At 40.3% G+C, this 16,811-nt stretch overlaps 1 protein-coding gene across 1 annotated transcript in view; it reads right to left on the minus strand.

Moving 5' to 3' along the window:
* Positions 1-558: 558 nt before the first annotated feature.
* Positions 559-16,811, minus strand: part of smc4 (structural maintenance of chromosomes 4) — a 72,235-nt gene continuing 55,982 nt past the window's right edge. Inside the window, exons 20-24 of the mRNA XM_087993641.1 lie at positions 6,850-7,023; positions 5,933-6,112; positions 5,586-5,818; positions 4,371-4,554; positions 559-1,000 (exon numbers count right to left, since the gene is read on the minus strand). Of these exons, the coding sequence (XP_087849767.1) occupies positions 830-1,000; positions 4,371-4,554; positions 5,586-5,818; positions 5,933-6,112; positions 6,850-7,023 (942 nt within the window). The 3' untranslated portion in view covers positions 559-829. The remainder of the gene's footprint in view (positions 1,001-4,370; positions 4,555-5,585; positions 5,819-5,932; positions 6,113-6,849; positions 7,024-16,811) is intronic.

The following is a 16,811-nucleotide window of genomic DNA, read 5'->3' on the forward strand; positions in this document are numbered from 1 at the left end:
GATTCTACACACCAACCATATGAACAAATGGAATTCACTGCATAGAATCCCAGAAGCAGTTGCATTGAGCATTTAAACCCCATCTAAAAGCAAGTACCAGCCTTCAAACTCAGCCATTGAAGAATGAAATTCCCTGCCAAATCAAAACTCTATTAATTCACCACTGCCTACTTTTGGTATTCCAATCTCTTGATGAAACCGTCCAGTTTGCTGTACTATAGTTGTTCTACAGTGTGATGGTTGTGTTCTCGGTCCAACACTGCACTTTCGAAAAATCGCGCTTTAGAAACCAGTCAGTTTGTCGGTTGTATTCCATTCAAATCGCCTTAATGAAACATGTGTTAAAGCAAAATGATCTGTAGTGCCATTCCTGGTCACTTCACAGCTTATTTGGCAATATTACACCCCTATTCCAAAAACTTTCTGAACTTAAATTAAGTAGGCAGATGACTGATAACTATTGTAAGCTTGTTTGGCAACTTTATCATTTGTAGGTGAAAGTTGTCACGATATACGATCATGTTATGAAGTACTTAACAGTTTTAATATAAAATGTAATCAATGTTAAAATACAGATTTATTCTGCACACATACAAAATATATACAGCATATCAGAATATAAAGAAAATCTATTAGTACATAGGTTATGCATTAGGAGTAAAATCACAAGAATTTAGATTCTAAATTTGATGCTGATGGTGGAGGTTTTAAACTATCACAATGTTTGAATAAGTTCCATAAAGATAGTAGCATAAAAGAATGAGGACACTTAGATTTCTTAAAAAAAATGCTAGTCTATTAAAAAAAATTGATGGTATTTCAACTCTACTCAAGCTGTACTAGTTACTTCAGAAAGTGCATGAAGACTAATAACTTTTGGGTTGGTTGCAACACTCTTTGTTGTATTGTGTGTCTTGTAGATTCCAACCAGCCTGTCAGCAATTTCGAACATATTGTTCCTCAAGGAAATAATGATGAACTGAGCATTTTTGGTCTGTTCCTAAGGAAAGAAACAACATATCATATTAAAACACCAAGATATTTATGAAAAGATCATTTAGCCAGGCATCTAACAAGCATGGAAGTTAAGATTCATCAAGTAGTTTTTTTGTTCTATATGCAGTTTCCTATTCGGGATACACATTTTAACCAATTACAGACACCTTGGGTAGAAGTTCACAAAGACACTGCCAATTGCATATAGTAGAATTGCAGAAGCACTTAACCTGTTTTTACATATGCAACCTCTTTCTAAAAAGAATTGATTTCGTCTTGCCTTTCTTGGTGGAAAACCTATTCCTGAATTAATTTACAGCTCTATAAAAGGTCTATAAATCTTTCAGGATTCACCAAGGCATGAGGATGGACAGATAATAACTTGAAATATGTAAATGAGGCAAAATGTCCAATTCTATTGCAGTAACTTAAAGATGAAAAGAACAGGTCACTCCCCAATTAAGTATATAACAGACAAACGAATTTAAAATTATTTCTACTCAACATTGTGCCAGTCAAAACCTCAGCAACCTCCTACCAAATACTGCGCTTCCACTTTCCATAACTCTTAACTGAGTAATATTTCCTGCTAAATTAAACTTAATGTAATACTGTTGATTGACCACACTCCAGCTCTTTAACCAAAGTTTGTTTGAATACATTTTAGAGGATACATGCCAGGTTAATATGGCTAAATTCATTTGACAAAGATTAAAAAAATGCCTCCCTACCAGTTCCCTAATGCAACAACATGAATTAAACACAATTATCATAGAACCCCTGCAGTGTGGAAACAGACCATTTGGTCCAACGAGTCCACACCGAGCCATTCCCCAACCCTATTGTGCTACATTTCCCCTAACTAAATGCACCTAGTCTTCAGGAATGTGTAGGTTATGGACAATTTAGCATTGCCAATTCACCTGGACTGTGAGAGGAAACCAGAGCACCCAGAGGAAACCCATGCAATCACAGTGAGAATGTGCAAACTCCACATAGCCAGTCAGCAGAGGCTGGAATCGAACCCTGGCGCTGAGGCAGTAGTATTAACCACTGCACCACCGTGCCGTCCTAAGTTATATCTGCATGTGGCACTGTGAACAACTACTGTATTTTCACTGATACTACAATACATTGAAAGTACTTTGATTTCTGTGAAGCTTTTTAAAACAACAACCATTTGGTCTTTACTATACCCAATGGGCTTACTTTCCAATTAAGGTACTCTCTAAACAGCTTGCATATCAATTGTGGACCTCGGAAATCAATGATGTAGTTTCTATAGTTCTGTCTGATGTTGGTGTGAATATCGATGTTAGAACTGTTATTAGCTGAGTTTCTTTTGGTCTTCAATTACTTACTAATGCAAAGAATAAACTCCCAAGTTTTACATTTGTGTTCCCTGCCTTATGATGATCACAAAGATTCCATTGTGCAAATCAATTAGCAAGGAAGTTCTCCTAAATATCTTGCCCAATATTTACCACTTAACTAAACCTTAAGAAAACTTAGCATATTTCGTTGCCGTTTTTCTTATTTTCATACAGTAAAACAATTGGATATTTAGGATGTTATTAAAACTAGAATATAATTCCAAGCTTGTTCATTTTTTTGCCATTCCTAACTACATTGATAATTTTATAATGTGGCATCTGTAATCTTTTCATATAACTAAATACGATAGCTGCATATCTCTTTCAGGGTAACCCTCATATTGCTCTCCCATTTAACCCTCTTAGGCTTTACACTGTTTACCTGTGCAGACAGCAAGCAAAATGAACGTCATTTACAAAATACCTTGCAAGGACTGTAACAAATACTACATTTGACAAACAGGCAGAAAATTAGCCACCAGATACATGAACGTCAACTAGCCTCAAAAACACATGATCCACTATCACTAGTATCCTTAAATACAGATGAGGAAGGACACCACTTTGACTGGAACAACATATCCACCCTAGGACAAGCCAAACAGAGACACACATGAGAATTCCTAGAAGCATGGCATTCCAACCAGAACTCTATCAACAAATACATCGATTAGGACCCCATCCATCATCCTCTGAGAAAAATAACCGGAAATGACATTACCAACCCAAAGAAATTTAAGCACATAAATAGAAAGGAGGACATAACATCAGCGCTTCACCAGAGGCTCAATGATGTTACCTAGTATGGTGACAAAATGTCTGAGACCGAACCTTCTAGCTCAGCGAACAAACTCAGATCCAGGGAATTGCCTAGAAATTACTAAACGGCGTGTACCACAAAATGATATTATTGCACCAAGCACGTAGTGGCTTCGCCTGTATAAGGTACTTGCAATGCCTTCTTTTCTCCTGCACCAGTACAAAATGGCTCTACACTTCTGTAGGTAGTGTGGTTCCACCTCCTATAGGCCTAAAGTAGGTTCCCAGAGTTCTGATGTGAGCAAGTATCAGTAGCAAGAGGCAGCCAAAGCTTTGTCAGTCAAAATAAAAATAATGAATTCTAAACATCTCTAGCGCTTCCTCTGTAACGGCACTGGCACTCTAAAGGAATGGAGGTAGTAAAGCATGGAGCTCCAGCAAATAACAGCAAGTTAACTGAGGGAGTAGCCATTATAGTTAGAGACACAAAAAATAAAAGCTGGAGTATTCAACCCTCCAAGCCTGCTCCACCATTCAATATAATCATGGCTGATCCTCTCTCAAAACTATACTTGCACTTTTTCTCTACACCTATTGATGCTTTCGATATTTAAAAATCTGTCAATTTCTTTTTTGAATATATTAACTGTACAGGACGTAAGCTGACATTGGAGAATAAAGTATGCCCTAAGAGGCTGGCAAGATCAAGGTGATAGGCAAGTGGGCTGTGCCATTTGAGCTTGGTTAGTGAAAGTGCAAGGAAGTACTGAAAGGAGGAAGTTAAAAATAAAACATGTAAATCTATTTTAAAAGTTGTTTCGTTTAGAAATAAGGAAGTACTTCAACTTATAGGACACAAGTTTCAGTTTCTTTCCTGAATAATGCCCACAGAACTCAGCTCCAACCTGTATGTTACTTTGGGAACCCATGATACACTAAAAGATGCAATTTTCAGGAACGGAATGATAACTCCAAGTGAGGATTACTTGTACATTACAGACACAATCAACCCAAGTTCACTGATTCAGAGCCTTAATTACAGAATTTATCCAATTTACCATATTGTTTGGTGAATGTGGTTCTGATTGAATGGTAAACAAGGCTCTTCAAATCAAAAGGACCAACTTCTGTATCTATTTCTTATGTTCTTAAGTTGTATTTTTGACTTTTTAGTTCTTACTCAATTAATACTTTCCATTATTATAATATGCATTTTGATACCCACTTCCACCATATACTTACATAGATATAATGAGCAACAATTGAAACATTTCTGAAATCCAGTGCTGCATCAATTTCATCCATAAAATACAAAGGAGTAGGCTTGTAATGGTGAAGTGCGAAAACCAGAGCTAGAGAACTAAGAGTCTTCTCTCCACCAGAAATATTGAAAATTTTTTTCCAGCTTTTCTTTGGCGGACGTACGCTAGAACAATAGTTTTCATTATATAGATTAAGTTTTTAAATGATGAATAACATATTTGTCATCAAATCCAAACTAGTTGAGCTTTAGCAAACATATTCATTTACACTCTATGCTTTGTTCCAATAAAAAACATGATTTGATGTGGCTAAAATTGCTCAACGTGGTGAATATGTAGGTTGGTTTAAAACAATCCACCAACTGTTGCATTTTATGGGTGCAACATTCTTCCATCTCGGAAAAAAAATGCTTGTCAGGGTGCCAGATTAAATAGGCACATTATCCCATGATTTTATTTAAAGCATCATCTTTAAATCTTGTGGGCGGCACAGTGGTTAGCACTGCTGCCTCACAGCGCCAGAGACCCGGGTTCAATTCCCGCCTCAGGCGACTGACTGTTTGCACATTCTCCCCATGTCTGCATGGGTTTCCTCCGGGTGCTCCGGTTTCCTCCCACAGTCCAAAGATGTGCAGGGTCAGGTGAATTGGCCATGCTAAATTGCCCGTAGTGTTAGGTAAGGGGTAAATGTAGGGGTATGGGTGTGTTGCGCTTCGGCGGGGCAGTGTGGACTTGTTGGGCCGAAGGGCCTGTTTCCACACCAAGTAATCTAATCTAATCTTGGTCAAAAGTGAGGTGACAAACACCACAACTTACACTACTATTTCCTCACATTACTGGCATTTTAAATGTTAATCAACAGCTTGTTTTAAACTGAAGGAAACTGCCACGCAACCACTTTAGCACATTCAGGTAGTATGCAGCTCTATCCTGCTCATCAGTACAGAAAGATCAGTGAGTAGAACACATGATTACTAATGGTATAATCAGCAGTTAACAGTTCATATCAGTTAGCTGAAGAACAAAATATGGATGAAGTTCTCTGTTGATTATTGCGCTTTTATTTGTTACAGCAAAACTAACATGACACCCCAGTGGGCAATTTGTTTTGGCCGGGGAAAGGTGAATGGAAGGAGGAGGAAAGTTGGTCGAAGAGAGGGGGATATTTCTTTTGAAGAATGTATCTTTTTCCTACCTGAACATAATTCCTTCAGAGAATGGATCTAGACTGTCCACCAACTCCAACTCAGCATCTCCACCAAGTGTAAGCATTTGGTAATTCTCCTTCAATTTGTTAGTGATTATATTAAAGCCAGCCATAAATTCATTAAGACGTTGCCTCCTCAGGTCTTCAAAGCCATGTCTAAACTTATCCCGTTCATTAGTAATTTCATCCAGCTCTGCCACACGGCGTAGATATAGCTCTTCCTGCAGACAGTGATCAGGTTATGCATGACAATCTATAGGTCTCATAGAAGAATAATTCAAATTTAACCAATGAAGAAAAAGATCACTGCAATGTAGTGAAATACTCAAACTTACTTTCTTCTTATACTCTTCAATAGAACCCAAGTTTGGCTTCATTTCTAGACATTTAGCCTCTAGTAGTGCAATCTGATTATTTATCAAATCTGGATTTTTGATTCCCATAAGATCTTCCTCACTCAATTTTGGAAGTTCAGCTGCTGGTTTGTCAATAGGATGTAAAGAAAGTTTTGATACCTGGTATTAAAATACAAATAAATAAATTTTGTTTCCATTCAATTCTATACTTGCAGCAAAATCAAAAACAGTCAAAATAATTTCTGAACAGTTTTTTTTCACTTAATTGAATTTTACTTCAGTCAATTTAAAATAAACAAACAACAGACAAGAAAAAGAATATCCTCTATCGGACATACTTGGAGTAATAACTCTTCTAGAAGTAGTTATAACTTTCTAGCAGACATTCAGGTCTGTTTGTAAGAAATTGTGTTTGAAAACAGATATTCTCCCCTCACTCATGGGTACAATGTCTCCAAGTGCCTCAAAAGAAAAATTAATAGACAAAAGAATTGCAGTATCTTTGAGGGAAGGCTTGAATACATTTTCTTACCCCTGCAGAATCTCAGCAAACATCATTTGGATTCTCACCAAATCGGACATTTTTCACAAGTGCACCTTGACAGACTTATCCCCAAAGAATATTTTATAACTGAACCCTGATCAGACATTCCCCACCCACCATAAAAGAATGATTAAACATACGAGTAGGAATTTTAGCAACTTTCTTAAACTTACCCAAGGTGAACAGGGCAGCTGTAACATTTTGCCAGTCATCCTAGCTGAAAACAGTTACCACAGACAATAAATGAAACCTGAAGTACCCCTAGTTTGTATGGCCCAGTTCTGCACTGAATGAACTTAGAAATGAGGGGAGTTTAACTAGTCTGAAAGAACTTCTATTTAATTACCCATACCTCTCTCTGCCAGAATTTGATCTTTGATTGGTGCTCCGCAACATGTCCATCTATCTGTTCCAACTTCAGTCGTATATTGAGTGTTTCCTTTTGAAGCGCCTGTTGCTCTTCCTGAATTTCTCTTAGCTTGTGAAGTAAACAATTATGTTCCTCAGTCACCGTTACTAATGATTCCTATGTAAAATAACAAAAAGTAACACTAAATATTAGACACAAAATGAATCTTTAGAAATCATATCAGTATTAAGCTTCCATGCTAATCATGCTCATCTACCTTTTAGCCAATGACTACATTCAACTTATGTTGAATTAAATGTTGCAATGAAATAACTGGAAACCTAACATTCATTACTTATAATGAAAACACATACACTGAACTAATACTTAGCAAAATATTAACTTTTGATCATGAAGTTACCTGACTACATGTGTACACATGCATTTACAAAGTTTATATTTATTAGTCAGGGCAAAACAAACAGAATTTGTGAAGTACAATGTTTCAGAGGATAAGCCCTGTGGAGCTCAAAAACTAACCAAATTAAAATACAAGATCAAATTTAAATAAACTTGTTCATTAGATGTGTGTGTCACTGACTAAGGCAACATTTATTCCTCATCCTTAATTGCCCAGAAGACAATTAAGAATCCAAATTGCTATGGACCTGAGGGTCACCTGGCCAGACCAGACAAGGATGGCAGCTTTCTTTCCCTAAGGGACATTAGTAAACTAGATTGGTTTTTACAACAATTAGACGTGACTATACAAGACCATAACATAAATGAGCGGAATTAGGCCATTCAGTACATTGAGTATGCTCAGCCATTCAATTATAGCAATACATTTCTCAACCCCATTCTCCTGCCTTTGCCCTGCTACCTTCGATCCCCTAAGCAAGGATTTGTCTCTGTATTAAATCTCAACGACATGACTTTCACAGCACTCTGCAGCAACGAACACCACAGATCAACCACCCTCTGGCTGAAGAAATTCGTCATCTCATTTCTAAAGGGTTATCCCTTCACCTGGAGGCTGTGTCCTCGACTGCCAGTCTCTCCTACTAGTGGAAACTCTTTCCAACGTCCAGTCTATCCAGGCCTCTCGGTATTCTGCAAAATTCAATGAGACTCCCCCCATATCCTTCTAAACTCCATTGAGTACAGATCCGGAGGCCTCGATTGCTCATGATATGACATGCCTTCCATTCCCAGAATCAGTTTTTGGCAAACTTGAAACAAGTGTTAACCTTGCATTTGCCTTCCTAACTGCCAAATGATTTTGCATGTTAATCTTAAGAAAATTTTGAATTCGGACTAGCAAGACTCTTTCTGCTTCAGATTTCTGAAGCCTTTCCCCATTTAGAAAAGAGGCCATATTTCTATTTTTCCTACCCAAGTACATGACCTCAAACTTCCCCTCATTGAATTCCACATGCCACTTCTTTGCCGACACTCCGAGCCCACCCAAATTATTTTGCATCCTCCTTCCCTCCCCAACATTACCAGTTCCTCAACTTACCTTTGTCCATCTGCAAACTTAGCAAAAAGATACACTCAGTTCATTTGTTAAAACTGTTTATATATTATGTCATCAGTTATGGCCCCAACACTGACCCCCCGTAGAAATCCACTAGCTGCCATCCCTTAAAAGACTCCTTTACCCCCTTTCTCTGCCTTCTGACAGTCAGCCAATCCTCTATCCAGGCTAGTACCTTTCCCTAACTCAATTGAGCTCTTACCTTATTTAGAGTCTCCTGTGCAGCACCCTGTCAAAGATTCACTTGGGAATTAAGGGAGGGCAGGTGAGTGAGGTGTCAGTGGGGGAGCACTTTGGGGCCAGCAACCATAATTCTATTAGTTTTAAAATAGTGATGGAAAAGGATAGACCAGATCTAAAAGTTGAAGATCTAAATTGGAGAATGGCTAATTTTGATGGTAGTAGGCAAGAACTTTCAAAAACTGATTTGGGCAGATGTTTGCAGGTGAAGGGACTGCTGGAAAATGGGAAGCCTTCAAAAATGAGATAACGAGAGTCCAGAGACAGAATGTTCCTATTAGAGTGAAAGGAGAGACTGGTGGGTGTAGGGAAAACTGAATGACTAGAGAAATTGGAGTTTTGGTTAAGAAAAAGAATGAAGCATATGTCAGGTATGGACAGGAGAGATCAAATGAATCCTTAGAAGAGTATAAAGGAGTATACTTAAGGAGGAAATCAGGAGGGCAAAAAGAGGATATGAGTAAGGGTTTGGCAAATAGGGTTAAGGAGAATCCAAAGGGATTTTATAAGTACATTATGGACAAAAAAGTAAGTAGGGAGAGAATCAGACCCCACAAAGATCGGCAAGGTAGCACATGTGTGGAGCTGCAGGAGATGGGGGAGATACTAAACAAGTATTTTGCATCATCCATTCATTGTAGAGAAGGACATGGAAGATATAGAATGTGGGGGGGTGGTCTGTCTTGCAGGCAGGATGTGACAATCTAATCGTACTCTGTAAATGCTGCAGTTTAAGGAATAATCTAATCACACATTGTTTTTGGGTGGCATGTGTATATGGGGGAGTGGCAGGGGATTGTGTCTTGCATGCATGACTGACTGTGATGTAAAACCCTGCAGAAAGGGAGACAGTTCCCTTGTTCAAGGAGCATTGCTTGACACACTCTGCAAGCATTGTCAAGAGTATGAAGTCATAGAGTCGTAGAGATGTACAGCATGGAAACAGACCCTTCGGTCCAACCCATCCATGCCGACCAGATATTCCAACCCAATCTAGTCCCACCTGCCAGCACCCCACCCATATCCCTCCAAACCCTTCCTATTCATATACCCATCCAAATGTCTCTTAAATGTTGCAATTGTACCAGCCTCCACTACATCCTCTGGCAGCTCATTCCATACACTTACCACACTCTAAGGTTGCCCCTTAGGTCTCTTTTATACCTTTCCCTTCTCACCCTCAACCTATGCCCTTGAGTTCTGGACTCCCTGACCCCATGGAAAAGACTTTGCCTATTTATTCTATCCATGCCCCTCATAATTTTGTAAACCTCTATAAGGTCACCCCTCAGTCTCCGACGCTCAAAGGAAAACAGCCCCAGTCTGTTCAGCCTCTCCCTGTAGCTCAGATCCTCCAACCCTGGCAACATCTTTTCTGAACCCTTCCAAGTTTCACAATATCGTTCCAATAGGAGGAAGACCAGAATTGCACACAATATTCCAACAGCGGCCTAACCAATGTCCTATACAGCCGCAACATGACCTCCCAACTCATATACTCAATACTCTGACCAATAAAGGAAAGCATACCAAACGCCGCCTTCACTATCATATCTACCTGCGACTCCACTTTCAAGGAGCTATGAACCCTGCACTCCAAGGTCTTTTTGTTCAGCAACACTCCCCAGGACCTTACCACTAACTGTATAAGTCATGCCAAGATTTGCTTTCGCAAAATGCAGCACCTCTCATTTATCGGAATTAAACTCCATCTGCCACTTCTCAGCCCATTGGTCCAGATCCTGTTGTAATCTGAGGTAACCCTCTTCATTGTCCACTACACCTCCAATTTTGGTGTCATCTGCAAACTTACTAACTGTACCTCTTATGCTCGCATCCAAATCATTTATGTAAATGAGAAAAAGTAGAGGGGCCCAGCACAGATCCTTGTGGCACTCCACTGGTCACAAGCCTCCAGTCTGAAAAACAACCCTCCACCACCACCCTCTGTCTTCTACCTTTGAGCCAGTTCTGTATCCAAATGGCTAGTTCTCCCTGTATTCAATGAGATCTAACCTTGCTAATCAGTCTCCCATGGGGAACCTTGTCAAACGCCTTACTGAAGTCCATGTAGATCAAATCTACTGCTCTGCCCTCATCAATCTTCTTTGTTACTTCATAAAAAATCTCAATCAAGTTTGAGAGACATGATTTCCCATGCACAAAGCCATGTTGACTATCCCAAATCAGTCCTTGCCTTTCCAAATACGTGAAGATCTTGTCCCTCAGGATTCCCTCCTATAACTTGCCCACCACCGAGGTCAGGCTCACTGGTCTATAGTTCCCTGGCTTGTCCTTACCACCCTTCTTAAACAGTGGCACCACATTTGCTAACCTCCAGCCTTCAGGCACTTCACCTGTGGCTATCGATGATACAAATATCTCAGCAAGAGGCCCAGAAGAAATCACTTCTCTAGCTTCCCACAGAGTTCTCGGGTACACCTGATCAGGTCCTGGGGATTTATCCACCTTTAACCGTTTCAAGACATCCAGCACTTCCTCCTCTGTAATCTGGACATTTTGCAAGATCTATTTCCCTACAGTCTATATCTTCCATATCAGTTTCCACTAAATACTGATGCAAAATATTCATTTCGTAAGCTTGTACTTACTGAAATAAATTGTGGCTATTCACAGAAGTTGGCATACTGTAGTTGCATCAAGCATGTAAGAATCTCAAGGGAACCTAACACTCTTGTTGAGATATTTGTATCATCGATAGTCACAGGTGAGGTTCTGAAGACTTGGAGATTGGCTAACGTGGTGACACTATTTAAGGAAGGTAAGGAAAAGCCAGAGATCGACAGCCTGACATCAGTGGTGCAAGTTGGTGGACGGAATCCTGAGGGACACTATGTACATGTATTTGGAAAGGCAAGGACTGATTAGGGATAGTCAACATGGCTTTGTGTGTGGGAAATCATGCCTCACAAACTTGATTGAGATTTTTGAAGAAGTAACAAAGAGGATTGATGAGGGCAGAATGGTGGATGTGATCTATATGGTCTTCAGGAATGCGTTCGACAAGGTTCCTCACGGAACACTGGTTAGCAAGATTAGATCTCATGGAATACAGGGAAATCTAGCCATGTGGATACAGAACTGGCTCGAAGATAGAAGACAGAGGGTGGTGGTGGGAGGGTTGCCTTTCAGACTGGAAGCCTGTGACCAGTAGTGTGCCACAAGGATCAGTTTTAATCATTTATACAGATGATTTGGATGTGAACATAGGAGGTATAATTAGTAAGTTTGCAGATGACACCTATAATGGAAAATTATCCATTTACTGTGAAATTTGAAAGAAAATGCTTTTCTAAGGTCTGCAGTCAGCTTATCTCTGTTTGAATTCTGTAAACATTCAACTCGATCTTGTGATCGTCGAAATCAGCGAAAGCTGAAAAACTGTTATGTCTAAGACCAGGGAATGAGAGAATAACAACTGGAGTTCTCCCAGTCTCTGCCCTTGAGAGCATGATAAGAAACAGTATAAGGCAAGCATCTGAACAATGCTTAGTACTCCTTACATTGAGGCATCTGGCTTAGTGTAATGGAGTGAATTCTGCAGGATTTTTAATAAAGATCCTTTCTTTGCTCTTGCTAATAATTGAGTCAAGTCGATTTAATTTTCACAACAACATCAAAATTGAAAGTGTAATGGACAACCAAGAGGTGACCTCACAATACAACGAGATCTTGATTAGATGAGCTGAGGAGTGGCAGATGGAGTTTAATTTAGATAAATATGAAGTGCTGCATTTTGGAAAAGCAAATCAAAGAACTTATACATTTAATGGTAAGGTCCTTCGGAGTGTTGCTGAGCAGAGACCATGGAGTGCAGGTTCATAGCTCCTTGAATGTAGAGTCGCAGGTGGATAGGATAATAGAGAAGGCGTTTGGTATGCTTTCCTTTACTGGTCAGAATATTGAGTAAAGGAGTTGGGAGGTCATGTTGCGGCTGTACAGGACATTGGTTAAGCTACTGTTGGAATATTGCATGCAATTCTGGTCTCCTTCCTATTGGAACGATGTTGTGAAACTTGAAAGGGCTCAGAAAAGATTTACATGAATGTTGCTGTGGTTGGAGGATTTGAGTTATAGGGAGAATAGGCTGGGGCTGTTTTCCCTGGAGCGTCAGAGACTGAGGGGTGACCTTATCGAGGTTTACAAAATAGGATAGGATAAATAGACATGGTCTTTTCCTGGGGTGGGACAGTCCAGAACTAGAGGGCATAGATTGAGGATGATAGGGGAAAGACATAAAAAGGGACCTAAGGAGCAACATTTTCACGCAATGGGTGGAATGAACTGCTAGAGGAAGTGGTGGAGTTTGTACAATTACCGCATTTAAAAGGCATCTGGATGGGTATATGAATAGAAAAGGTTTAGGGGGATATGAGCTAAGTTCCGGTTAAATAGGACAAGATGAGGTTAAGATATCTGGTTGGCATGAGTTGAACCGAAGGGTTTGTTTCCATGCTGTGCATCTGTGACTCCATGACCTCCCTTTGAAACTGCAACGACTCTGCCCTATTTTACCATGCACTGCATCTCATTCTTAAAAATGGACTCTAAAATCTTACATCAATGACCAAGATCAGGCTAACTAACCTATAATTTCCTACTTCTGCCTCCCTCCATTCTTAAACAAGGGTGTTACATTATCAATTTTCCAGTATTTTGAGACCCCCCCGGCTCAAGTGATTCTGAAAGATCATTAGTGCCTCTTCAGCCATCTCCTTCAGAACTCTGGGGAATAGTCCAGCTGGTCCGGGTGATTTTATTCACCTTCTGACCTTTCAGCATCCCTCGCACCTTCTCCATCCCGATGACCAATACACTCACCTCTCCCCCATCTCTCAAAAGTCTGGTATGTAACTGGTGTTTTCCACTGTGAGAACTGATGTAAAAGCACCTATTCAGATCCTCCACTATTTCTTTGTTCCCCATTACTACTTCTCCACTCTCATTATCCAGTGATCTAATGTCCATTCCTGCCTCTCTCTTATCTTTCAGATATCTTTAAAAAACTCTTGTAATCTTCTTTTATGTTACCCTAGTTTACCCTCATTGCGTCCTATTTTTAGTTGTCCTCTGCCCCGGTTTTTAATCGCTTCCCAGTCCTCTGGCTTCACACTAATCTTCATCACATTGTATGTTTTTCTTTTACTTTATGCTGTGTCCCTGGCCTTCCTGGTTGGTCACACTTTCCTCGTCCTTCTCTCGGCATGTTTCTTCTTTCTTAGGATGAATTTCTGCTGTGCCTTCCAAATTATCCACAGAAACTCCTGCCATTACTCCTCCACCATGTTCCTTGCTAGGATACCCCTTCCAATCAACCAGCCCCTTGTTTAAGTCTTTGCAGTTGCTTTTAATCAACTGTAATGCTGTTAAATCTCCATCACAAGCTGCTTCAAAAAAAAAGTCGTAGACATTCCATAAATTCCTTGAGATTTTTCCAATTCTTCTATACATTGAAGCTCCCCATTATTGTAATAACACCTTTCTTACATGCCTTTTCTATCTATTGATTTATTTTCTATCCTAAATCCTGATTACTGCGAAGAGATCTGCATATAAGTCCCATCAGGGTCTTTTATACCTGCGATTCCTCAACACTACCCATACAGATTCTATGCCTTCCAACCCTGTATCACTTCTTGCTATTGATTTAATTTCATTACTAACAAGGCAACCCCCACCCCTCTATTAATCTGCCTGGCCTTTTGATAGGATGTCTGTTCTTGGAAATTTAATTGCAAGCCCTGATTCCCTTTGCCCACAACATGATACCTGCCAATTTGAATCTGCACTACAAGCTCATTTGCCATGTTTTATACACTTCACACATTTAAGTAAAACACCCTCGGTCCTGCATGGAGCACCCCCTTCTCATATTTGTCTCCTAATCTGCTGTACCTGTGCACGGTAGCAATTAGATTAACTATTTTCATTTCAAATTTTTATTCAATTCCAACCCACGTCACTGACTATTAGCCCGAAGTTCTGAATTACTTGTTCAGTGACCTCATCACTTTGCCACCATCTTCCCAAACTCCAATACAATATCCCATCTACACAATGAGTAAGTTCCAATGTCAATTAAACTTTGAACCCTGATAATGTAAAGCTGCTAATCTGTCATAGTTGTGTGTATGATCACTGAACTGGGAAGTTGATTTAGACGTTTCATCCTCCCCTTCCCCGGTCTAGGTGACATCTTCAGTGCTTTAGAGCCTCCTTTGAAGCACTGCTGTATACCGTGTCTTCTAAAATTTATTCCATTCCATTCCTGCTGCTTCTTATGGTTTGTTTGTTGTAGTAGCTAGTATATTGGTTCTAGGTCTATGTGATTGTTGATGGGAGTCCATAGGTGAGTGCTATGCTTCTAGAAATTAGAACATAGAACAGTACAGCACAGAACAGGCTCTTTAGCCACGATGTTGTGCCGACCATTGATCCTCATGTAAGGTAAACCTAATGTACGAATCCTCAAATTTCTGTGACCATATTCATGTCCAGAGTCTCTTAAAATATCCCCAATGACCTCGCTTCCACAACTGCTGCTGGCAACGCATTCTATGCTCTCTCAACTCTCTGCGTAAAGCATCCGCCTCTGACATCCCCTCTATGGTTTTAAGCTGTTTGGCGGAAAGTATGACCCCTCGTGTTAACAATTTCTGCCCTGGGAAAAAGTTTCTGGCTATCAACTCTATCTATCCCTCTCATTATCACGTACACCTCAATTAGGTCCCCTCTCTTCCTTCTTTTTTCCAATGAAAAAAGTCCAAGCTCAGTCAACCTCTCTTCGTAAGATAAACCCTCCATTCCAGGCAGCATCCTGGTAAACCTCCTCTGAACCCTCTCCAAAGCATCCACATCTTTCCTATAATAGGGCGACCAGATCTGGACACAATATTCCAAGTGCGGTCTAACCAAAGTTTTATAGAGCTGCAACAAGGTCTCACGGCTCTTAAACTCAATCTGCTGTTAATGAAAGCAAAAACACCATATGCTTTCTTAACAACCCTGTCCACTTGGGTGGCAATTTTAAGGGATTTTTGTACCTGCACACCAAGATCCCGCTGTTCCTCCACACTGCCAAGAATCCTGTCTTTAATCCTGTCAACTTTCAAGTTCGACCTTCCAAAATGCATCACTTCGCATTTATCCAGGTTGAACTCCATCTGCCACCTCTCAGCCCATCTCTGCATCCTGTCAATGTCACGCCGCAGCCTACAACAGTCCTCTACACTGTCAATGACACCTCTAACCTTTGTGTCGTCTGCAAACTTGCTAACCCATCCTTCAATCTCCTCATCCAAATCATTAATAAAAATTACAAAGAGTTAGACGCCCAAGAACAGAGCCCTGTGGAACACCACTCACCACTGACTTCCAGGCAGAATACTTTCCTTCCACTACCACTTGCTGTATTCTGCCGACCAGCCAATTCTGTATTCAGAAAGCTAAATTTCCCTGTATCCCATTCCTCCTGACCTTCTGAACGAGCCTACCATGAGGAACCTTATCAAATGCCTTGCTGAAGTCCAGATACACCACATCCACCGCTCGACCCTCATTAACCTGTCTAGTAACATCCCTCAAAGAACTCAATAAGATTTATGAGGCATGACCTGCCCCTCACAAAGCCGTGCTGACTGCATTTAATCAAGCCATGCTCTTCCAGAAGGTCATAAATCCTATTCCTCAGAAACCTTTCTAACACCTTGCAGACGACAGACGTGAGACTTACTAGTCTGTAATTGCCGGGGATTTCCCTATTTCCTTTCTTGAAGGGAAGAATTACATATGCCTCCCTCCAGTCCTCAGGTACGACTCCGGTGGAGAGCGAGGATGCAAAGATCTTCGCAAGTGGCGAAGCAATCACATTTCTTGCTTCCCAAAGCAGCTGAGGACAAATCTGGTTTGGCCCTGGCGACTTGTCAATCTTAATGTTTGTCAAAATTTTCAGCACATCAGCTTCCTCAATCTCTATCCGTTCCAGCATGCTTACCTGCTCCTCAATGGTTTCATTCACTACAAGGTCCTTTTCTTTAGCAAAGACAGAAGCAAAAAAACTCATTTAGGGCTTTCCCTACCTCCTCAGACTCTATACACCAGTTCCCTATGCTATCCCTGATCGGCCCTACTCTTTCTTTGATCATTCTCTTATTCCTCACATACG

Source organism: Chiloscyllium plagiosum, unplaced genomic scaffold, assembly GCF_037043375.1.
Source record: "Chiloscyllium plagiosum isolate Xiang-an unplaced genomic scaffold, Cpla_swu_hap1 HiC_scaffold_13, whole genome shotgun sequence".
In the NCBI taxonomy this organism is placed as follows: Eukaryota; Metazoa; Chordata; class Chondrichthyes; order Orectolobiformes; family Hemiscylliidae; genus Chiloscyllium; species Chiloscyllium plagiosum.